Source organism: Vespa velutina, chromosome 11 (genome assembly GCF_912470025.1).
Source record: "Vespa velutina chromosome 11, iVesVel2.1, whole genome shotgun sequence".
NCBI lineage: Eukaryota > Metazoa > Arthropoda > Insecta > Hymenoptera > Vespidae > Vespa > Vespa velutina.
The window spans coordinates 4,100,509-4,126,618 of NC_062198.1; the positions used below are offsets into that span (position 1 = coordinate 4,100,509).

General features: G+C 35.7%; 1 protein-coding gene across 28 annotated transcripts in view; it reads left to right on the forward strand.

Annotated features, from left to right (window-relative positions):
* LOC124953042 (protein turtle) overlaps positions 1–26,110 on the forward strand; it is a 189,689-nt gene that overhangs the window by 126,230 nt on the left and 37,349 nt on the right. For 18 of the 28 annotated variants that reach the window (XM_047503858.1, XM_047503842.1, XM_047503855.1 and 15 more), the window contains 4 exons: positions 10,832–10,962; positions 11,946–12,116; positions 12,812–13,128; positions 20,788–20,921. In XM_047503858.1, the coding sequence (XP_047359814.1) occupies positions 11,965–12,116; positions 12,812–13,128; positions 20,788–20,921 (603 nt within the window). In that variant the 5' untranslated portion in view covers positions 10,832–10,962; positions 11,946–11,964. Of the gene's footprint in view, positions 1–10,831; positions 10,963–11,945; positions 12,117–12,811; positions 13,129–18,338; positions 18,518–20,787; positions 20,922–26,110 lie in introns of those variants that run through there. The other 10 variants (XM_047503854.1, XM_047503864.1, XM_047503857.1 and 7 more) reach the window with 6 other exon arrangements.

Sequence of the window (26,110 nt, forward strand, 5' to 3'; positions counted from 1 at the left end):
AATTACCAAAGTATGTTCTAGGCAATCGTTATTGTTCGCATCTTGCTAAAGTTCTTTCAGTATTAGTGTGTACAAGAACAGAAGTGAGATGAGACAAGCGAGAGACGGCTAACAATAAGTGCACTTTCCTTCGGCACGATCGATTCAATTGCAAGCGTGGGCTGCTGACCAACTCGATAGAAAGACTCGCTTTCTTTTAGCAACCTTCCAAGTACTCCTCTCCACTCCCTTTTCTTTCAATCTCTCTATCTCCGTCTTACCTTGCTTCTTCAATCGGAAAGACAAGACTACTCGAACTTTTTCTTCTTCGATGATAAGAATTCACGATCCTCGGTTTTTCTTCTTTTTTCTTCTTTTTTTTTTTTTATACAATCACTTCCGTTGTTCGTTAACGAAAAAAATATTGAAAAGATTGACGAAATTTAATTAATCGCGTCAATTTGTAGTTCGTTAATTCTACAACAGACGTAGAAGTAATATAACTGTGCGGGAAAATAAACTTTCCCTTTTTTCTTCTCTTTTTCTCTTTTCTTTTTTTTTTTTTTTTTTTTCTTTTTTTTTTTTTATTTCTTCTCGAAGTTTGCTCGTTAGAAAAATCGTCAACGTGCGTTATACTTTTCTTCCTCTCCGTTGGATTTCGAATTAAGCGAACGAAACAACGAATACCGAAGAGGATTGGGAATTTATCGATTAATTTTCTCTCGCTTCAACGATGGAAGTCACTTTAGCACCATTCGAGGTGAATAAATGAAATGGCACTGAGAAAATAAAAGAGAAAAGGAGAAAAAGAGAGAGAGAGAGAGAGAGAGAGAGAGAGAGAAGTGGTCAATGAAAAGTTGACAAGACAACTTCAGATCGGTTTCCGGGTGTTCTCTTTCTCGCTGTTAGGTATAAATTGTATAGCCGTGCGTATAAGCGATGATTGAATATTTATATTTAATAGGATTCGCGTGGAAATTTAGATGTACGGGACTGAAAAGCGAATTACGTATAGCATCGATAAAACATTTAATCAAGCACGAAGGTAATTATTTGTACTCTATTATTAGAAACGTATCTATCATGATTACAACGTTACTACTCATCTACATCTCGTCGAGTGATTTAAAATCTAGCATTTAACCATTCGCTGCAGATAAAGATATTTTTATGCACGTTAATTAGAACCGTAGAAAGGACGAGGGAGTTCGTATTAATAAAAACAATAAAAAAAAAAAAAAAAAAAAAAAAAAAAAAAAAAATATTTTTCTTGCATAGGTACCGTGTAATCAGCGATGGAGATCAGAATTACATTCACCGGTATAACAATCTCGATCTCTCGATTCTTCTTTCCACCATGCATATTTATAAAGGAAGAAAAATATCCACAAGTAAAGCTTGGAATCTCATAGAATTCTTTTCTGAATCGCGTGGGAACGAATAAGTTCTTGCTCTTTTAACCCTTCAATGCTGGCTCTCCTTGTTTTTATGCGTATAATCAAGATTTTCTTATTGCACGAGGAAAATCGAGAAAAAAAACAAGAGAATTTTTCTTTTCTTTTTTTTTTCTTTTTTTTTTGTTTTTTTTTTGTTTTTTCAAATAAGTCATTAATTCTCCATAATAGTTATTTTAATGTTTCATACAATTTGAATGCATACGAGGAATTATCAAGGAAAATAATTTCTTGAACGTAACGAGATAGAATGATGCAACCTAACGGACATACTCGAAGAAAGGAGACCATGATATCGTGCAGGTGAACGGTATTGAGAGAATCCAATTTAGGGAAGTTGATCGACGTGAACGTCATTGGACGTCGAGCTTTTGGAATTCTCGGAATCCCATACCAGAAACGGTAAAGTCCTACGAGCTTTTGGACGACCGCAAAAAGTTAGATCATCCTAGAAGCTTCCTTCGGGATTGTCTCTAGTCTCGCTCGGCACGCAACCGGAAGTCTAACATCGTACTCGTTGTAATTCGCGCGTGTACCTTGGCAGGAGTTCTCCAAGAGTAGGCTCCTAAGGGATGAAGTAGTGGAAGGGATGCTCGAAATACCACCAGGCACCTCCGTTCCTAGTTTTGCGGTTCGCAACCTCTACGATGCAGCTGCGAATGATTTGCTTCTCCTATCTTACTCTGTCTCTTGCTTTAGAGTCAGGAAGAGAGAGAGAGAGAGAGAGAGAGAGAGGGAGACAAAATATAAACGGTGGAGAAGGGAGAGGACCAGTTTTGCCGCGGTTGCGTTTAGCGGTCGTTATGCCGTAGCACGAACCCGTCGTTTTGGCTCTCGCGAATGCTTTCAGGGCTTTACGTTGTCGAGGCATACCGCAAATATCGGCGACACCTTTCCATATATTCAATGACCGGATGGAGCGCGTTGCTTAAACACACCTATGCGATTCTCATTCGCATGGAGATAAAGGATCTCGCGGGATTCAGCAATTGAATATTATAGATACATATATGTATAGATACAAATATACATATATGTATCTATAATATATATATATATATATATTCCTATCATTGTTCTCGATTAATGAGGTAGGATATAATAAAGGAAAGTATTTTAGAATAATTAGATTTTATGTATCATGATAAGATAACGTCCGCGTAAAAAATCATTAATAATTGGCAATTATTTTTACTAATATAATAGTTAAATTTTTCCACATTGCGTAAAACCACAATATTGAATCCGTTTAATTGAGTGTACTATCGATAAAGAGATATAGAATAGATTCAATTTGCATTGAAAAATATGGGAAACGCAATATACGTAGATATTTTTTATGATAACAATGAGGATCGCTTAGCAAAATGATCAATAACAGGAGAATTTGCACTTCATCGAGGAAGTATATCGATATTGAAACATTTCGCGTCAATATTTGTTATTGCAGTGTTTTTAAAAGCTTGGAATGAGAGGCGATAAGACAGAAATATCCAACACAGATAGGGACTTCACGGGCGAAGAGCAAGCAAATTGACGTTGCATTATATCACGAGAGTTCTAGTCAGACCATTGCGCTACAACACGAATCGGCATTGGTCTGGCAAACCCTTTGGTTTGCATTCCGAATGATGAGTTTGACACTCACGCTTACAACTTTGATACATCAAATATCTGATGCTCGTTGATCGGTTTATGAATTCTCTGAAACACAGAAATAATCGATTAATACTTGTAACATATATTTAGGATAGATTTTTTTTCGTCAAAAATCCTTGAACTGTTGTTAACTTTAATTTTATTTGATTAATGAAATAAGAAATAATAATTTAAAACTATCATTGAATCATAATACAATCTATTCCTTAAAACAAAATACCTCTGTTAATTTCTTAAACTAATATTCCCTTTTCGAATACGGGTTTACCGATAAATTTTGTTTCGCACCGCAAGCACGATTAGTATTCATCGAATACGCGTGCGACAAAGCGGTCGATTGCTGATTTACGCGAGTAGAGCGAACTTTGCGAAAAAAGAAAGAATTAGTGGAATAGAGAGGAAATAGAGAGAGAGAGAGAGAGGGAGAGAGAGAGAGGAGAGAGGAGAGAGAGATAAAGCACATAGATTTAAAAATACTTCAATCTTTCTATCGGAAATCTTTAAATGCATCGCACGCTAGAGAGCTACACAATGAGAGTTCACAGTGTGCTTTTATTTTATCTCGTGCGCATATCTAAGTCGCGAGAGCTCTCGCAGAAAAGCTCTCTTTTCCGCGTGAAGATCAGAAAACTTAGCTTATTGACGGCAGAGCAATATGCATAAACTTTTAAAGCTTTTATCTTTCCATCTGGCCGAAAGTGCATACACCTAATTTCTGAGTCTGTTGAAAAAGTTTCTTTCTAATATACTTTGAGATAGTAACAATTTTTATTATTTAAATCATTTACTATATTCTTTTGGATGATTTCTTTATTTTCAATTATGAAAAGTTCATACTCTTAAATTATACATAAGTGAAATTAGGCGATTGAACTCGGACAAAATTCGATATCGGGTTGCCCGAGTCGAATAATCGGTAAACGATAGTCCTGTGCGAAATTAATTTAGAGTTGGATAGGTACATCCTGTTAAAATAGTAGGAGAAGAAGAGACAGAGAGAAGGATAGAGATGAAGAGAGGAAGTTGAAGAGGAGTATTCTGTGAATTGAAGCGGATATCGTAGGTAAACGGAGTCAATTACAGGAGTTCGAAGCTGTTCGACGACACAATAAGGGAGTAAAGTGCGGTTGAACAATTTGGTTCGCTGAATCTCCTCTCCTACCTATTCGGGTCCAATTCTTCCCTTTCTCTCTTTCCCATTTACCTTTCTATGACCATTCTCTCGGTCCATAAACAATCCCACGTTCAACGAGTAAACTCGTATATGATATTCGTCGTTTCCGGCTACGATATGGCACCTATACATTTGCAATCTCAATGAATGTTTATAAAAACCTTTATATCATATAGAATAAATTATAGATAAATGTTAAACTTTCAAAATTGATCTGAAAATTAGATTGTATTTTATATTTGTTTTAATTCAAGTCAATATTAATTTTAGATCTCATTTAATTTTAATTATTATCAGAAAAACAGTGCGATGATATAATCGGATTTTTTTTTTTTTTTTTTTCTTTTTTTAAGTCAGATCGATATCTCGACTCTCCTCGAAATTCTTTCAAAGCTATTTCAGACTAAGATTTGCATAATATGTATTGTCTCTTCCCTAACGTCGCGTCTCTCGCCATTCCTATTCCGTACTCGACTTATGCATACTACATTTTCATTTTGTCTTCTTGTTTTCTCTCTCCTTCTTTCGGCTCGATTCACGACGTTGAAAATACGTTGCGAGGCGCAGCATCCTTCTTCGCGGTCCGCGAAGCTTAGCGGATTCAGAAATTCGCCGGATTTATTCTTTTCTCGCGAAGGAAATAAATCACGCAACTCGATCCGACCGTATAAGTCTTTCTTCGGTAAAGAAAAAGTGGTTTACATGTCGAGTATCGATGTTGTTTCTTCTATGAGCATTCGAATTGTTTAAAAACTTTATGCAGAAAAAAATATCGCCTTTTTTCTTGATTTATTTTCCTCGAAAAGAGAATGTTCATTTTCCCGTGAGATGAGAGACTAAACGTGACTAAAAAAAGAAACGCTAGTCTTCGTTGAATATCTCTTTCTTGATGATAGAGATGAGTAAACAACGCGCTTATGTGAAAAATATCAAGGGTCTATATCTTATCTCTAGTCAATTTTGTTTTATTTTGCTCTTCATATTCGAGCCATCTCAATCTTTTTCACTTTGCATCAGAGCATCTTTCTCTTTATATTTTTTTTTTTTTTTAGTTCTTACGTTCCTCAACTTCAATGCGTACCTGTTACATAAAAGCCTTTTTCAAAAATACGAGCGTTTGAGTTTACATTATTTTTCAACTTTCATTGGCTTGATTTTTCAATATTTTATTTTACATGTTCACACTCGCGTTGCTTTATTTACAAAATAACAACACAAATTGTTTTTTCACTTCGTCATTCATATTATTCAAAGTATGTTTTATTTTGTACGACAACAAAAATTCTACTGATGTTTACCGTTCCACTTTCATGATTTTTATATCTCGAATTCAGCTTTTACGATCTTTCAAATCGCACAATTTTCAACAACTTTTGATTACGGTCTCTTTGAGTCTTTCGTAACAAAAAACTTTAAAACGTAAAATGCAAAGTTTTATAGTAGTGTAATCTCTCGCTATTATGATCCATAATAGTTTTATCGAATAAACTAATGAAATATTAAAAGGGAAAAGTTTATTATAGGTACGATCAATGTGTTCTGAAACTTTGACGAATAATCATTAAAAGAGCATTGTCCCTAATTCAAAATTCACGTGAAAGAAAAACTCTGATAGTGCGAGGAAGAAGATCAAATAAATACGTACACCAACGGAGCAATCCGTTTAACGGGTTAAAGTAAGGGATGCGCAAAGCAGAAGAGTTCTCTACGTCGATGTTGACCAGAACATAATAGGATTAATTGTAGAGAGGAACAGAGAAGTCGAGCAAGATAGATAGAGATAGATATATAGATAGATAGATAGAGGTAGGTAGATAGATAGATAGAGATAGATAGATAGATAGATAGATAGAGGGAGAGAGAGAGAGAGAGAGAGAGAGAGAGAGAGAGAGAGGCCGAGGAGATTTAATTGAGATTGAATAATTAAATCTTTAACGAATCTGCATCTTCGATGAAGCGACGAGAATGAAGGGTGCTGGCCAAAGCGGATTCCGTACCCATGTGGGTATAACGTGATTATGAACGCTGGCTCATTCCTGATAGGCAGTTTAAACTAAGGTAAAGGTTTTGGCTCTAAGAATTAATCGACCGTACATTGAAATATTTTAATGATCATTCTCTGATTACGAATTTCTAAAGATATCTATTTTTAATAAAATGATTGGAAGAAATCTGTTAAATAGAGAATTTTGTTAAAATTTTGAAGATAAAGTTTTTTTCAAAGAAAACGCGACACGTGTCCCAATGTGAATCTTTTATCAAGAAGGAACTCTCTTTGGACTTTGTTCAGTAAGAATCATCAGCAATGCTATCGAGTGACCTCGCCTTCCTTCCCTTTCATCCCGGAATTTCAGCGCGCTGCTAGTAGATCTCTCTCTCTCTCTCTCTCTCTCGCTTTCTCTCCTCTCTCCCTCCTCTCTCTCTCTATCTCTTCGTAGTTAGGGTGAACCTTGACGGTAATAATTAACATCCTCATCATCGTGCCAGGAGGACGTTCAAACAGATTTCGTGACGGATAGACGCTCGGTGGTTATGGAAGCTGAAAGGCCTCTAGATGGTCTACGTTGAGACATGCGCGCGCACGAGAGAGATTAGAGAAGGATAGAAGGGAAGAGAATCTATATAATGAAGCAGAAAACCGTTGATGCTTCGTTATATATATATATATATATTAAAGGAGTACGGTGACCGATTCAAGGAGAGTCTTATTTTAAAAAATCATCTACGTGTTGCATATCTAGGGAATATTTGGGTGCGAAGAAATGTCACCTGACTTGGCCTGCGACATCGTCTTTTGTGACATCGTCTTTGATGGATTCTTTTTTGTCATTTCCTCTTTCTTTCTGTTCTTTCATAGAGCTTAGTTTTTTGACATCGACGATTTAAAACTCGGGGACGAGTCCAAGGTTACCATTAATGTTCTACCTTCTCTTAAAAAGTTGAGTGGACGAGTTTTTTCTTCTGAATGACCAAGCTTGTCCGAGTGAAATAGAACGTGGACAAACAAAGTCGTGATTGCATGCGTAATTCTTGACCGTCTTGTTAAGGTTCTTGTTAAGACTCTACCTTAAAAAGATGTCCTCGAGAACCGTTCCTTATACTTTTAGAAAGTGTTTCTCAAAACTATAGTATCTTCTTTTCAAGCGTTAAGTGTCCCATTTCATGCATTATGTAAAACTTCATTTAATTTTAACAATAATTTCTGAGAATTCTTGTATCTTAAAGTTATAATTATATGGTACCTTTTGGCATAGAAGCATAGAAAATAGATAGAAATGCTTCGAACATGAGTACTACGTAAGAGTAATTTCTACTTTCCAATTACCTTCTTCATTCAGAAGTAATCACAGTTAAGAACAGATACAGTCGCGATACGAGCCCGTACGTTCATTAGGATTCCCTTTCAATTACGCTCACAGTAATTTACGTAATTACAGAGGAGTCTGTTCTTAACCATCGTTAATATTCGTCCTCGACACCTGGTTGCCTTTTACAACAAGCATTTCCTGTCATTTAACGGTTCTTTCAAACGAGTTTATTTTGATTTATTTAAACGATTATGATCAATAACCTAACAAATCGATATTAAAATATCTTTTCAGCGAATTATTTATTATAAGAAAAGAAAGTTTTAATAGGAAAAATAAGTAAAAGGATTGAAAAAGTTAAAACTTATTTGGCTAATCAGAAATTCGGATTACGATATGCAAGAGATACCGTGAGAGAAATTGGTCAATCCCACCGGCTCGATGCTAATAACCGAGGAACACGAAGACGGGTTATGACAGCCGGTGTCGTGGCCCGTTTGGCGGTGCGCAATTGCACGGGAGACATGTGCCATTGTTCAAACAGTTCGCTCTCTGCACCTTCTATTAGCACTGTGCTTCCTTCTCCCTCTCTCACTCGTATCATCCCTTCTTGCTGAGGTGCTGACGGCTCTCTGAGTATAAACCAGCTATCACAGATATGCGCGTACATACACATCTATCTACTCTCATGTTGACTTCTATCTACATATATATATATATATATATACATACATGTATGTTAGCATATAGTGAAAGAGAGAGAGAGAGAGAGAGAGAGAGAGGAAGAGAGAGAAAGGGAAATAGAGAGATAATCTCACACCTTATAGCCAGTTCATTCGACTCAATTGTGAGGGAAGAAGTACCTCCAGCCGACTAGCATCTGGGCTTAGGATAGTTTGACCGTGGGCCACTAAAACGTGACTTTAACGCCAAGAGTGATAACGGTGATAAAGACGAGTAGTTATCCGATACTCGATCCTCGAAAACTCCACTCGGAATATTCCTGTCTGTCTACTATTACTAGCGTTGACTTTTATGACTTGCAATAATGTTTTCTTTTTTTTTTTTTTTTTCCACGACCCCATGGTGTTCGAATAGATTTCAACGAAATTGATGTTTTTATTGGAACGTGGAATGAATGATGGGAACGATGGAAGGAAATAAAATTAGAGATCGAAAAAAGCTTTTCTATTTCATGATTCTTTTTATTATTTTCCGACATATCTTTTGAGCACGTCAAATGCGTTGAGTTTATTGGATCTCATGACACCTTTGTTCCTTTGCAAACAATGTTCGTTCTGATCTGGTATTATAAAACATTAGACATTTACGTTCAGAGAATACCATACACCGTAACGAAGTACTCTATCAGGATTGCTTTGTCAAAGTATTTTGACCCTCTATTTGAAGCTTCTATAAAAAATTAAAAAGAAAATGAAAAATAAATAGAAAAAAAAAAAAAAAAAAGAACAAAATATCGTGCGTGACAATTTACTGCGCCACTCTCGTAAAATCCTTTTTTATTTCCTTTCAAATTTCCTGCCTTTTACTTTTTGATCATAAATTTCACAACGACTGTTAATCGCACTACTCCAAGGAGAATTCTCTTTCCTTTCCATCCTCGATGGTCGTTGACTTTAGTCAATCACAGCGGGAGTCCTTATAGGCAGTAGACACTTGGTTAGAACATTGCCAGGATCGATGCTTTACTATCGACACGCTCGTAAACGTTATGTAGACATGTTTCTTAGGAATAAACTAACACTTATCTAGATTAGATATTCCTAACTCGGGCAAGAGCTCTTTAAGGATCATCGAAGAAACCTAGAAAATCATCGATTACCTTTTTTTGAATTATTTATTACAACGTTGTAATAATACTTACCAGGTTTAACTGATACTTTTCGTTTGAAACACGAACGAACTAAATTCTAATAAAATATCTTTCTCTTCGTTTAAAATTTTTATCTTCATTTTTAATATCCCTCTATATCTTCGGTTAATTCGACGATCGTTTCGACGAAAGAAATGAAGGGATTACTTTCTCGATAGGCTAATTATATACTTCTCTATCTTTATTATCATTGAATCACACGATACCATTGCGAATAGTGGAATGGGGTTACAATTATAACGATGGTTTAACAATCACTCTTCTTTCTCCCTTAAATCTAAATTGATTCGATCGTTTCTCGTTTCCTTTTTCCCTCCCTCCCTCCTCTCCCCCTTTCTTTCACGAACACGTGCAAGCTACTACTAATCGATTCGATTCACGTTTCTACTACGTCGAATCACCGTTGACGGCACGAAGGGAATTCCACGAGTTTCGATCGTGCTCGAGAGCGAAGGCTTTCACCGCAATTGATGCAATTTAAACTTTTCCTTCGCATTGAAACTATCGTTGTTTTAACAATGCAGATGGTAGTTCGTTGAAGGGTTCTATGACTAGTTAAGATTATTTACTTTGAGTTACATAAGCTTTGGACAAGTTGTAAGTTTTGTGAGATGATTTAAATATAATTGAATAAATCTCTTGAAAAATTAGAATGAGATTTGGCACAACAAAGGACGGCAATTTTTCTTTCGTATTCGAAGAGAAAAGAAAATTACTCGTAAAGTAGAAAGATATGTTTATGTATCTTTTAACCAACGTATGAATAACACTCGAGATAATAACGTCGACAACGACATAATAGTTATAATTCAAAAATCTCGAGGCTTTCACCGTATGCTTTTTGATCTTTAGTCGTTTCAAAAAAATACGATCAGAATATCATTTTATTTGATGATTTCAACGCGAGGTTTTTTATACCAATTCAATATCTCTCAATGGTCTTGGTCTCGTCGTTGATATATAAGAACGAGCTACATTGATCTTTGCCTTATCCGGAAAGAGACAGAGACAGAGAGAGAGTGAGAGAGAGAGAGAGAGAGAGAGAGAGAGAGAGTGAGAGAGAGAGTGAGAGAGAGAGAGAGAGAATTCATTTTATGCGACTCGATTTCAAAGCAACCTCTTTTAGTACGCCCACGCGCGTATACATATGCATATAGGTATATATTTACATGTATAGGTAACACAAGAGTATCGTTTAAAGCCACGTTACTCGGAAAATTCGGCGAGATAAAGGGGTTACGCATGCGCGGGCGTTTGCGTTATATTCCGTGGTTGTAACATTAGCCATAAAATGTATATCCCGTCGGGCGTATATTGTCATGCAGAACGCCATTAAACCATCGCAATATCTCGCTCGTTTCAGGTGATGATAGCAACACGCTACAGTGGTTAAGGTGGCTCTCGAGGAGAAGCTGGAAGTGGCGAGGAGGATCGTGAAAATCGGCAAACGAGGCGGGCGATCCGGAGAGCGGTAGTGGCGGCGGAGCGGCAGGGGTAACGTATCTCTTTTAATTATCTTCAGTTACTATTCTAATATTCTTCGAAATTTGATTGTAATTAAAACGATCGATATAAAATGAGTGTAAAAAAGTATTCGCCCGTTCATTATAATTTTTATAATTGTAAATTTTTTTCATTGACTGACAAATCATTATAACATCGATATATTAATTAATATAGAAAAGATATGAATCCTTTTATTCTCGTAATTATCTCTTTTGAAGTTGTTCAAATCATTCGACGACTTATTTAACACGAAATATAGTGATGATAGCCTTTATCTCGATTTCAAAGAGCTATATCGATTCGCGTAGACCGATGTTCGATTTAAAGAGAAACGATTCCAATGGGAATCTCATTTTCCGATTGGAAAGTGAGACTATGAAGGAGATAAGATACGATGCTATCGACAATACCCATCGAATTTCGATGGCTTTTAAGTGGAGTCAAGTAAACTCGTTCGTGAGAAGACGTAAAAATCTTTCTTTAGTTTCTCAATCGCATCGAATACGAGGATCGTTTGGTCTTTACTCGATGCAAGCAGTCCTTGAGTTGGATAATAAAAGACCGATTATCCGATTTCGTTTTCCTTTATCCGTTCTGAGGTTTATCAACCTCCTCCGCGGGTACGACATTTTATGAATCATTAATAGAACTCGATATATGTATTAGAATATTTAATAAGAATCATTAAAATAAATAAGATTTCTTCGTTAAAATAATATTTTTATATCAAACATATATTCGCAAATTATATAGATATATATATATATATATAAAGTAAACAAATAACTCGACATAAAATCTTTAATAAGGTGACATACTGTATTTACAATACGTATTTACGTGGTTGGAATTTTTGTACATAAGATCGTCGTCTCTAGTTTCGCTGACGACGCAATACCAAACGAACGAACGGTCGAGTAAACATGCTCTAAGTGATCTTACCTCTTCACGAATCGTGTTTGTGATCGTAGATACTATGGGAGCGGGGGTATGGGGGGCGGAGGAGGGCTACAAGCCACGGACCTCCGGCGAAGGCTCGAGTCCCAGTCTTGCGAACGAAATTCTTCTGAGAATCCTCTTACCCTAAGGCAAGATGGTTTTTACGTACCTGCGGAGAATGGCACTTGCGAGGATGAGGACAAGTAAGTGAAGCGCAACGAAATAATAATGTGAACCAACGAACATTATTCGTAGCAATGATCATCACTTCTTTTTTTAGAACGAACTAAAACTAACCGACTACTTTGTTATTTTCTTCTACATAATTTTTGAAATACGTCATAAACATTTCTAATAATAGATATGTAGTTACATAAATTTTGGAGATATCCTATTTGTAATCGCAATTCAACAAATACATTTTATTAGTTTTATAGTCGATCGAGAATGTTGTAATTAATTACAAAAGGATAAATAGTTACACGTTTAATGATTATGCTAATCGGTATTAATTATCAAGCGTATACTTTGTCACATGGAGTTAGTGAATCTCGTTAGAACGAGGTATTACCAATCGATATCACCGATCGTACGTACTGCAAGACCACAAATCACCAGTGTACTCGAGTTTGCGGAATCGCGTTGAGCGTTTAATTACAAAGGATACAAGCGCATAATTATTTACAGTTATTTACAGAAGTGTACAGACAATTTTTCAAGGCGTATAACTTTTCCTTTTAAATTAATAACAATAATGGCAAACAACAAAATACATATATTTCATTTTGATGTAATAATAATCTTTGGGTGTTCATTTATTCAAATATTTATCATGTGAAAATAAATCATATAAATCGATACCTTTATAGATACGGTATGGTAAATGTTTTTTTGAAAGAGCTGAGTTCGGAGCGATTCTCGTTTCCGGCCAGCCAACGTGTACAGGTTCCCGGACGTATAAACGTCGAGAGAAAGAGGAGGATACGGAAGAGAGAAGAATTTTGAGGCGTGTAATAAGATCCGATGGCTCCTTCCACGGGAAGCTGAGGTTTTCCACGAAAAGTTTTGACCGCATCGAGAATGAGGCGGAAGCGACGACGGAAGGGGAAGGTGAGAGGAAACAACGACTGCGATGGTGTCGCAGGGACTTCCGGCGGATTGCGGAAGTGGCAACAAGGACTTTACTATTGGGAATCGTGCTCCTCGTCACACCAGGTAAAATTTATTCGATTAATTACTAATTACTTCTATTTTATTAATTATTAATCTCTGACAAAATTCGTAAAGAAAATTTTCATTAGAATTGTAAAATATTTTTCTCAATTTGTTATTTGTAATCTCGAAAAGATTTGCGATTTATAATATTTTATATTTCTTTTTTTGTTGTTCAATTAATAAAACTCTAATAAGTTTATTATACTATTGGAATTAATTGTTTCTAACAGCTCGTTTTCTATTGACAACGTCTAATCCATTTATTATATATATTCTCATCTATTATTATATAGTACCTCAGCTATTTCGATTTTCTCGTAAAATTAGTATCATCGATTAGTATCCATCTCGTTAGATAATTTAGGTTTCTCCGACCAAACTGATAGGTACCCCATGGTCTCTCGAGTAGAACTGATAGATCGATTCCGAATTCAGTGTACTGTGCACAGATACGCTGAAGTCGGAATCGTAACGATGTCAATTTAGAGCGAGGTGACTTATAACTGTGGATTACATACCAGCCCAATGGTACTTATGTGTCCAATTAACCGATAATTAATTACGATTCAAGATATATCCTGCATTCTGATTCTCAACGTTCACGTTCATTTCGAATCTTCGGTTAGAATAAGAAAAATCTTTCCCAATCTCTTTCACGAGATGAAATTTTTTTTAAATGTATGAAAAAGTTGTAAGCTATCAACGATAAGCAAGAGAAACATCTTGACTTTTATGTTCACCGTTGGTGTCTCTAGAAAACTATTAGGACGCGCTTAGATACGACACTCCGGCATTCTTTACTTCACAAGACTCAAACGTGTCTTTGCGGTGGAACGAGTGACGCGTTATACGAATTTCAATTTGAAAGAGCTTCCGTCCGACGCTACACACCCAAGAGCGTGAATGGGTCGCCTATTGCGAGAAAAGAGAAAGAAAAAAAGAAAGAGAAAGAGAGAGAGAGAGAGAGAGAGAACGGGACTTTGAACTCTTTTGCAGCGTTGAATTCGCTTTGATAGCATCCGTCCTACCCGGCGAAGCAGTTTTTCGACAAGTCTGAACAATTTTGAGGAGGACTTCGTTTTTTTTACTTCCTCTCTCTCTCTCTCTCTCTCTCTCTCTTTCTCTTTCTCTATCTCTATCTTTCTCTCTCTCCTTCTTTCTCTATCTTTCTTTTTGGTTTATCCTCAAAATCGGACGAGAAAATGACTTTCTTTCAACTGGCTAACGATCGAACTGAAAAGACGTGATTTTTGTGTAAGAATCTAAAAGATTTTTAATATTAATAAGAAACGTTTAAATATATTTGTTATAACTTAAGCAATAATTTTTTCATGATAAATGCTATAATTAAATAATAGAAAAATTTGAATGACATTTTGATATTAAACTTGTCGATCGATATAATGAATCTTTGTCATTTCGATTACTTCCTTTTTCCGTGAATATCGTAAGATATTTAATTAGAACGAGATGACATCTTTCTTTCTTTCTTTTTCAAAGAGATTACCATCTTTAATTATCTTTATTAATAATCCTCTTCTAATGTTGAAACGCCTAATTGGAATTACATTTTCTCTTAAGAATTTTCCATTAAGCGCGATTACTTTGTTATGATTTCTCTTGAAGTTATGTGACGTTATCCTTTTGAGAGAATATATTTTAATTGATAAAAGAAAGGACGAAAGAAAAAATGAAGAATCATTTATAGGTATATAAGTATGATCGCAATGATTATAAGTGTAAAGTAAAAGAAGTATAATTATTAATAGTTAATAGTTAACTAATGAAATTATCGAATATTTTATCAATACAATTATTAGCCGAATAAGAAACAAAAAGTATCATCAACAATTGTTTTCAGACTGTGTACGACCACACCACACGAACGTAATTATCGAATTTAATATCACTTTTATATCTCTTGGAAGTACTTTGAAATGCATCAAAGCGTCGGTCGTTTCATCTACTTCTCTTATTTTTTTTTTTCCTTTTTTTTTTTTTTTTTTTTTTTTTAGTTCATGCTCGTGTATGTTATTATACATAGTTAACGGATAAAGCACAGCAATCTTGGCTGTGTCGCACTTGTTATCCTCGTTGGTATCGTTAATGAGAGCAGGTTTATTAAATCTCCCTTAAAAAGAGATTGTCATAATTATATGCTGTAAATAACAGATGCAAGAGACGCAAATCTTTGTATATTCGTATTTACATGTATGCGTATTAATACGTGCTCGTACGTACGTCCAGTTGGATTACTCGAGTTTTCTTTATAATTTTTCGAGGATAAATAAATGTGAGACGAAATATGAAAAGATTTATAATTATCCGATTGCATTGACGACTAATTACTTTCGAATGTTTATACATACGTGTTTATTCGATACACGCTTTTGGACTTACTATAATAAAATTTGTCGCAATTATATGTTAATTATATTCCATTAGCTTCACAAAGGATCAAGAGAGAATGGATTTGAAAGTCGTAGTGAATGTCGCAACATTCTAATGAGTATCTTTGCGTTTAAGTAAGTGACATTTAACATCGCTACGAAAACATATTTTAAGAACATAATTAAACTCAATGGAAAAACATCTTATAAGAAATAATTAAATCGTTGCTAGAAAAGATATTTTTATGAGATAATAATTAATTTTATATGATTCGATAGCATCGATTTATTCCTTTCTTATATTTTTCCTTAAAGATTCGAGTGAATAGTACTTTGGTAATTAAAACGGCGGGAAAGTTGAACGTGAGAAGTTTCGAGCTTCCGCCCACGATGGCAGACGTTTTTATAGCGGCACGCTGTGCACAAGAGGAGTATTAAAAAAAAAAAAAGAAAAAAAAGAAAAGAGAGAGAGAGAGAGAGAGAGAGAGAGAGGAACAAAATTACCGAGAAACGCTGTAAACGGTACAGAAGAGAACGAAAGAAAAAGAGAGAGAAATTGAAGTGGACCGGAGGCGTGTAGCAAAAGAAGAATAAGAAGAAGAAGAAGAAGAAGAAGAAGAAGAAGAAAGTGGGCTGAGGGTGAAACGGAAAATACGAGAAAATGACGAAAAAAGAGAATAGCAAAATTAGCGGAAAAGTTGTTTAATATAGAAAGTTTCCTAAGTTGGGGCATGGGTGTAAAGCGGCCATTGTGATCGCCGCTTGTGCGGCATTATTTCCCCTCCCTTCCTTTACCATACCACGTCGTCGCCGTTTTACCAAAACTTTGCCGCCTAACGCTCGTAATTTATTTATTTCCCAATTATTTTCACCCGGAATTCACGGAGCGTCGTTCGCCTTTTCCGTTCGCTCTCTGCTCTCGTAATATCTTTTAAATTCACGTAAAATCGTCGAATCGAGTAATTCCTTCCTTGAAAAGGTGAAATCGAGACAGTTACTTTCGAAAAGGAAATTTTATATCCTTCTTGTTGAAATCTTGTTGAATAAATCAGTGTTGTATGATGATAATAATAATAATAATAATAATAATAATAATAATAATAATAATAAATAAAAAAAAGACGAAAAAAATTTTGTCTTGAAAATTAATAATGGAAATCGATTGATCCTACGATGATTACTGTAGAAAATTTTCTTTTTCTTTTAACGTTAAACGATCATAAATTTTTTTTTTCCGTGAATCTTAACGACCTTTACGAGAAGTTTACAACTTTGTGATCTTCGCTTAAAATAGCAACTGCATCGCGATAAGTTCTATGAATCATCCTCGCTCTTAAAACTGCAATTAATCATCGGGAAAAGAGTATCGCCGTTTAAAATATCCGATAACTTCGGGTCGTTACTTGGAAATACATAGAATGATTATGGTATTGGTCGTGATCATCGCACAGATGGTTGGCGAGACCGAGCAACATTGCACAGATGACGTTCCACGAGGAGAATCATGGTAATGACGGTAATAAACATCGGTCGTATCGAAAAATTATTAAAGCAGCGGTTTGCAGGAAAATTAAATCGCCGATGTTTGATCACAATTGCAATATTATAAATAGCATTAATATCATTTCAAAAATATTTCTTTTAATTGCTTAATAGTCGAGTACAATGGATATTTGTCTTTCGATTTAATTAAAAACTAGCAATTTTCTTTGTCTTCAGATCTTGACTTCGAAAATATCCGCTTACCTCTTTCTAAATAATTAATATCAATTCTCGAGTCTTCAGAATATAAGGGCTGTGGAATACTCGTTAGTATCGGTTAATTGCTTTTAGCCTGGTCTGCGTTATTCTCCTCTCCGGCATGGTTCAACCGCGCGTAGAAGCATAGCGTTACCGGCAAAAGCGAAGCAGCCTTAAACAGGTGCTTTAACTATTTAACTTACGCCAGTCGTGGTGTACTCACGTGCGAAAGAGAGAGAGAGAGAGAGAGAGAGCGAAAGATCCGATGCAACGTCTCGTTAATTTCATGCTTCGTCGCTGCTTGAAAATTTGGCTGGTAAAATGTTCGAGGGTCTTTCTTGCCTGTCCTTCTTCTTCTTCTTCTTCTTCTTCTTCTTCTTTTTTTCTGTAAAAGCAACTGCAAAGAGAGAGAGAGAGAGAGAGAGAGAGAGAGAGAGAGAGAGAGAGATTCGATGAACTCAAGCGTATGCATTTTACATCGTGCAACATTACATCGTGATATTTTTTCACGTTTCAGTATAACGTCTTTGCGTTTGGTTAATTAACAAACCTTCTACCACAGCTTCCTGATTTTAAGGCATCCCAATATGAACCAGCAAATTTCTTATTAGCATAGAATAATCATAAACAACGAATCTCGTTTCATAAAATAAATCATAAACAACGAATAAGATTACAAGTTCTTAATAACTATATAGTTTACACAATGGATAGTTTTTGAAAGTGATAAATAAAAAATATATTATTTTCATTATAGATAGAGAACTAATCAGAACACGTGTTCTCGTCAAAGGCTTAATATCGAGCATTAAGTAAGGTACACACTGCGTTCGTTTCTCGATTCGACGAACGAGATGGACGATACGAGGCGTACGACTTTGAAGTATCGCCAATGGTAAAACAAACAGGGAGGGCAAACTAGCTTCTAGAGATAGTGGCTTTGAAGCAAGCGGACATCGGTTTTCGTATCTAAAAGGGGAAAAGCAAAACTATTTCGAGGAAATGGGAGAGGGGGTAAACGCGAAAGCGATTTAAAGGACGTACTAACATCGACGTTATGTATGTATGTACCTATCTTAGGATGTAGATAAGCGTGGAATCTGCGAGAGGAAAGGGAGAAGGAGAGAAGACTTCTTGGACGCTCAAGCAGCTTCAGATGAAAGGTATTTCCAGTTGGCTTTCCACGAGCTTGCTCTCACCGCAGAATTATCCGATAGATCGCCGTTCAAAGGCGCGAGAAGTAAACGAGATCGACTATGGTGAGACGAGCTTTACCTTCTTACGATTGAAACTAACGCACGATCAAACGTATTCTCTCTATAATACCAATGCTATGAACCGAATTATCGTTAATCTTCTGACGAGTAATTGGTCGAATTGTCATCATAAAAGTTTTACTTAGGAAGGAAATTGAGATTTTGATTAATACTGTTTGATTCTGTAAAGGATAGAATGTCCTGGATTAAAACTTGGAGAAAATCCGCATTTCAGACACTTTGTATTCGATAAGTAAAAAAAAATATGGAGAGAGGGAAAGAGAGAGAGAGAGAGAGAGAGAGAGAGAGAGAGAGAGAGAGAGAGAGAGAGAGAGAGAGAGAGAGAAGAGGTCGGTAATACCTCTCAGGAGTTTTCTTTTAAAATACTCATTTTTATTTTCGTTAGGATCTGTGATAGAAGAAACGAAAGTTTCGTCCTATCTACCATTTTTCTTTTCATTCTCCTTTCTCTCACGAATATTGTAACTTACGATTATTTCATCTCATTTCCGTTTCGAAAGATATCAAGCGAATAGATAAAAGAAAATTCTTCGATGTATTCGAGCGTGATATTTTTCGAACGCACGGCTAGAATAGAAGAAAGTTCTATTATTATTATAAAATCGTATTGCTATGTCTTGTTATAAAACACGTGGAAAAATTGAGACATCGCCGTGTATATTCAACGAAACGCGAAACGACTACCATTTTGCATAAGCATCGCGGAAGCTTTGGAAAAGATCGATCGGACGAGCTTACTTCGTTGGAAATAATCGCATGCAAAATGCATCTTCACTCTCCCCAAACCACGTATCAACGTCAAAGGAAATGACATCGAAATGTCTGGGGTTCCATTATTCGGCTAACCGAAACCTACGTCGTGTCTCCCTAAGACACGACTCCTTGTTCCTGAAATATATCATGATTCTCCTTTTTTCTCTGTCCTACAGATTTTGCAAGGTTTCATGTAACAGCTTATCGAAGGTGGCGGGGATGGAAGAATATATATGCTTCGGTACGCGTACAGTTCAGAGCGAATCCTTTGATCCGAACTTTCGACGTGAGACATGTTTGTTTCGAAAGTTAGCTCTCGAGCATTAAGCTACGTCATAAGGCTAACATTGTAAGGTACGTTCGTTCATGGACAAAGGGTGGACGCTACATTTCCGGAGACTATATCCCTTTATGGAATTCCGGGTAATAACTATACGAAGGAAAAGCTAGTTGCGGAACATATGGTGTCGCAATTTCATTGAGTTATCTCTCAATGTTGTTCGAGAAATCTCTTAAATCGAATGAAATCAAAAAAAATAATACGTAAGCGCAAAGGATCATGCGTAAAATACGACTGCTGCTAAAAGTAATAAATTCAACGAAGTTTCTTTCATGCTAAATAAGACAAAAGTAATTAAAATAGTCTAGATTTGTTACTCATTATCATTAGGATAAATCTCACTCGTTCCTCATCCCAAATATATTGTATTTCCAAAAGACTTTCATCGAATTCGTTTCTCTCTCTCTCTCTCTCTCTCTCTCTCTGTATGAAACAACAGTAACTTTTACGTTTCGTATAACAGACAGAAACCATGGATTCTCGCGTTTCTCTTGGCAATAGTCAACGGTGCAAAACTTCACGCGAGGAAACTTCGAAGAATGTATTTCTACCTGGACGTTCTAACTTGGAACATTCAAATTGCATTAAGTGCACCGACCGAGTACGGGATTCAATTTATTCCTCCGACTAGCTTGCTTTACCATCGTCGGAAGAACGTTCAAGATATTATACTTAGAATAAGGAAAGAGAAAGAGAAAGTTCCAAAGCATAAAATAACAAAGAATGGTATACATTATTGTAAATTTGACACATCTGTCTACAGTAATATTATATAAGATGCATTCATGTTAGAAAATAATGTATATGTTTTTTACTTAAGGATATACAGAAGATTTTTAAATAAATTATGGGATATATATAACACAGCTAAAAAAAAAGAAAAAAAAAAAAAAGAAAACAAAAAAAGAAAAGGAAAAGCAATTAAATACTTAAATGTTCTTTAAGCATAAAAAAGAATTTACATAGAATTTTTATTGTAAAAATAATATTGGATTACGTCGATAAAATTTTTCCAATGGCATATAAATAATGGATTTCAAACATTTTGTTTTTTTAAGAGAGAAAAATATTGAAGATTGATATGCGAGCGAATAGTAATGTAGATATATACATATATATATATATATATATATATATATATATTTTTTTTTTTTTTCAGGACTTTGTCATCAGGACGCGGTGCACATAACGGCTATATTGGGAGAAAGCGTTGTCTTCAACTGTCATGTAGAGTTCCCTGGTGAGCACCCAGTGCCCTACGTTCTCCAATGGGAGAAGAAGGTAGGCGACAAGGTACGATAACGTCGACACCCTCTGCTCTCTAATATCCGTGAGTTAAATACGTGGGCCCTGCTCGATTAAACGAGCGTACTCCTGCTGCCAGAACGATTATCTCGCAAACTCTCATTAATAAAATTACTTTTCCAAATTTCACAGCTTCATTGTTTCAGTATCTCTCATAATCTAGTGATCTCTCGTTATTATCGATTCCATTCGACCCTTCCTATTGTTATAATTGTATAATTTCATTTTAATTCATTATTCACAACGAATCTTCGTTCCAACGAACATTGAATTCTCATGAGTGAAATCCATCGAACAATTTAAGGGATTTCTTTCCTTAATATTTCAACAAAATGATTTCAATTGTGAATAATTAATATTTACTTGAGGCTTCTCTGACTTTACTAATACGTATTCCTTTTGGCATTTCATGTTCGTTCTAAAAAAAAAAAAAAAAAAAAAAAGATATAAAAAAAAAGAAACAAATAAAAAAAAATATGTTTTCCCTTTTCTTTGCTATATTGAGCAATCTCAATTTTATGGTCATTCGTAGGGAAACGTTGAGTAATACATCGTCGTACTTTCATTCCTATGCATTTTCTCGATCGTTTTTTTATTCATATTCTTTTTCGAGACAAGTTCTATTATCATATATTGCTTTCGATCGATAGTGACATAACGAAGTAAACTACACGCGATCGATCTATTAAGTGCTCGTTATTTGGACATTTAAAAAACACCGGAAAATAGAAGTTCTGTGGATTCGGGAACAGATCAATATTTTCATCGGTAATATTCTTTCTGTGTTTATCGTACTAGGAAAATAATTTTCGGATTGCATGATCATCGAGCATTCGGAATATTGAAATTTCTTTTTATTTATTTTTTTTTTTTTTTTTCTTTCATCGTCGTTTCTCAAACTCAAACACACATAAGCTTCATTTACGTAAAATTTACCGAGAGCTCTTTACCCGGAAAATATCGTAGCTCGCAATTTCACTGCTCTTCTTTAATTTCTCGATTTAACGTTGCGTAATCGCCAAGTGGAGCATGAACTGAAAATAGAAAAGGAAGATGAGGAGAGAGAGACAGAAAGCAAGCGTATTCTGCCTGAGTAAATAGTATTCCTATGAGCTTTGCGATCGAATCTTCCTCTCTTTTTCAAAGTCTATATATATATATATATATATACTATACTCGTGGAAGTATATATATCCAATGACGTGTCTGTTTATACGAATACATGGTTCGCGATACGGGTAGAGGTTGAATACGGGGGTTGATCGTCCACCCATGGGGACTTTTTCTAACAAACGAGCAATGAACAAGCTTTTTAATAAGGCTACGCGAAAAAGCTTTGCCTTTTGGCAAAAGCTTTGAAATTATTTTGTTAATTAGTTCAAACCGTAGAAAAATATTTTTCTCCATTTCTTTTGAAACTTTTACTTTATTCTTCTTTTTCACTCAATAACAAATATTTTAAATAATAATTTAATCTATCCGCACATATATATGTATATATATATATATAAATTTTTTTCTTCCTTCATTCTTCTCTATTAGATGAAGATTCTTTATAGTCACAATATATTTTCATCATATCTCATAAAATGATCAGCTGGCAGCAAGAAGAATGCTCTTGAGCAGGGCCCCGTTATTATATGATACGTATTTCAAAGTTGCAAGAATTATTGTCAAGATTCGTATATCTATATTATTGTATATTGAATTTGCTTTGACGCGATATGTCATTTCGTTGAGCTTACGCGCTTAATTGTTTATTCCTTCCTTTTCGTTGGAAAATGAAAAGAGCAAACGGCGAACTGGACGCGCCGTGTCCACGAAACTTCGTGCGACATTATGTATTTGTCGAAAGTCAATTGATTTATTTCGATTTCTCTCTTTTTTTTTTTTTTTTTTTTTTTCTTTCTTTTATTTCTTGATTTTTGCCTGTAAATAAGAGTCACGCGTAAAGATTTAAATTTCGTTTTACATAAATGTATAATATATTTAATGAATTTTCGTTAAACAATCCGGACTGGAGAGGGCAGAGCATACTTTTTTTCATTCGAACGAACGACGTTACATACACACGATAATCATATCTCGAACTTTGTATCTACTAACCCCAAAAAATCGATTCTATTAACTCCATTCATTTTCACTCTTGAATATCTTTAATACATGTATATTTATAAATGTTACGCGTCGATCAACGGTGTGGATTATACACGTATATATTTAGTACGTTCGAGTTCGTTCGTGGACCCAGAGTTACGTATAAAAGTATAAAAAGAGAGACAAAAGATAAAGAGGAGGGTGAAAGAGAGAAAGAGAGAGAGAGAGAGAGAGAGAGAGAAAAGGGAAATGGAGACACGCTGATTGGGTCTAAATCGTGGCAAATTGATTTCGAATGTAAAAAGTCGCTTACGCGCGTTTGTTCTCTCCTCCCTTTCTCTCTCTCTATATATATATATCTCTCTCTCTTTACGGATAAAATAATCGCCCCCTTTTAATCAGCCATACGCGCGTACCTCGAAACCTTTTAATCAGTGTTACTAGCTTTAAAAAGCCCGATTTATCCGATCGATCGTCGTATGCAGAGCTTGGAAAAAAAGGAAAAGATAAAAGAGATGAAGTAGGGATAAAACAGATTTGATATCGGATACATGTATATAGAGTTCTGATGGTTTTTCGAACGCTGATCAATAGTATTCAGCTCGAAAAACTTTTTTCTTCTCTCTTTTCCCTCTTCCTCTTTGTCTTTTTATTCGTGTTAAGCCTATTTCCGGGGCGATCCACGAACGAACGAAACGTACGTATCAATCTTTTTCTTTTTCCTGTGGAAGGGGAGAGAATTCGTTGCACCCCGAATAGGAAGTCGAAAGAGACAGAGAAAGAGAGAAAGAAGGAAAGAAACACGTTGGCTATCACCATCGACTGGATTTCATTTGTCAAAGGATAATTCGAAAAAAAAAAAACGATCGCTTAATTGCTTAGACTTGAATTGATCCGTTCGTTATTCCGCTTTTGAAAATGGCCCGAGACACGATTCATTCGATTGGCGAATTCGTTTTACAATAAATTATAATACAAATTGTTAAATAGCTAATCGTTTATTTATAAGTATGAATCGTTTGTTCGGACTGTTCACTTTGGTGTCCATTAAGAGAGAGGCGTAAAATTTTTTAAATGTTTCATCATTGTCGTACACGAAGGAAGCTTTCATCATTTTGCCGCGAAAGACCTATGACAGTTTTTCAATTCATCACATTCCCTTTGAACGGCGAGCTCGTCCATCACGAAATAATGCGGGCTAGTGCACTTTCCCGTTCTACCATTTTTCCCAACCCATTCCCTCTCCCTCCCCCTATTCCTATTTCCTATCCTCTTTCCCCAGCTGTTGTGTTTTTTTTTCTTCCTTCTCTCATCGAAGGCGGATAATCGAAAAATCATGTCTCTGTCTCTCTAACCACCTCTGGTGCTTTGCATGATTTGCGCTAACGCACGTGCCAACAATGCGACGGATCAATCAAAGATATCACCGTTGTAATTCAACGGGGAAAAGGAAGATATTCCGCGCCGTTTGTTTGTTTGTCACGTATATTTAGAATTACTATGGTCTTTCTTTCTCATTTTAACTCCAAAAGCGTACAAGTTATCCTTTATTTCCTCTTTTTTCTTTTTTTTTCTTTTCTTTTTTTCTTTTTTGTTTTTTAAATAAACTAAATCGTACCTTTTCTTTCTTCTTTAAGTTCATTATTATTATTATTATTATTATTATTATTATTATTATTACTATCGTAGATGGATGTACCGTTGCATGTTAGAAAGTAATCCATTTGTATTGTAAGCGCGTGCTCGTATAATTGAGTCACGTAAATCATAATTATCATGACGTTCCAAATTTAAGCATGCTTACTGAACAACTATTATTAACATCCCCCGTAGTCTTGAAAGCACGATAACATCGTAGAACGCGTTTCGAAGTGTCAGGATTGTAGTAGCCGAGTATTCGAGGATTTTTCTTCAAGGAAGTATGGAAATGGCAAAATGTTGAATTTGACATTATTATGGATATGTAAGGAAAATCGCTTATCATTAAGTCTCAAGCCAAATGTGATCGATCCGTGCTTGAGAGCGGATCCCGAGACGATTACCGTGCGAGACTGCATTGGTTTCCCGAAACGCATTAACGTGAATTCAATATTGACTCCGCAAACCTGCGTATCCATTCTCCCGTAATTAATTAATCGATCGATAGATCCCGCAGGACAATACTATGATTGCCGCAATGACAATCATCGTGTCTGCCTGGGTCTCCCTTCCCCCACCCCCTTTCTCTCTCTTTCTCTCTTTCTCCCTTTCCCTACTCTCTTATAAAAGGAGAGACAGAGAGGTATGTATGCACGAGTATGTGTTCGCAAATTTCTGCCGCAGATTCGGTAGAGATATAAATTAATTCGACGTATAATTGCGCCATTGTTCTGGCAATTAGTCTACCCGATCACCAGCCCAATGATCTCATAAATATCCCAAGCCCGCAATGCGGCGGAAATAATCTTTTTTGCTTCCCTTTAATGCACGTTAAATCAGCGATTAACGTGCTGTTACAGAATCAGTTGATCATAATTTGTATATATCTTTCAATTTTTGGGGAGAGTAATTTTATATAAAGTTTATCTCTATTAAAAATTACAATTTCGTTTACATTCCTATTTAGAAACTTATCCAATGATTTTTAACTTATAATATTAGCTCTTGTGATATCATTTAGCTAATTACTTCTATTTTCTTTTTTCTATCTATTTTTACATAAAAATTTTCACCGACGGTGAAAGAGAGAGAGAGAGAGAGGGAGGGAGAGAGAGAGAGAGAGAGAGAGAGAAAGAGTAAAGCACAAGATTTTTATGTCAAGCATTCTCATCCTTAGACAATTTCTATATCTCCGTAGGAACGAGGAAAAGATGGCGGAGCACTGGGCGGAATTTCTCTGTTTTCTTTTTTATACGTAGAGTCCCTGGAATCTCGCATAAATCACGGTAGAAGTCTGGACCGAGTCGCGACACCCATCCAGTGCTTCTGTCTCTGACAACTAATTTCTCTTCTCGTCCAACTTTTTTTTAGTTCTTGTAGGCTCGTCTTCACGCGAGCTCGTTTTTCGCGCCCTTCTTACCCTCTTGTACCACTTTTAGTCG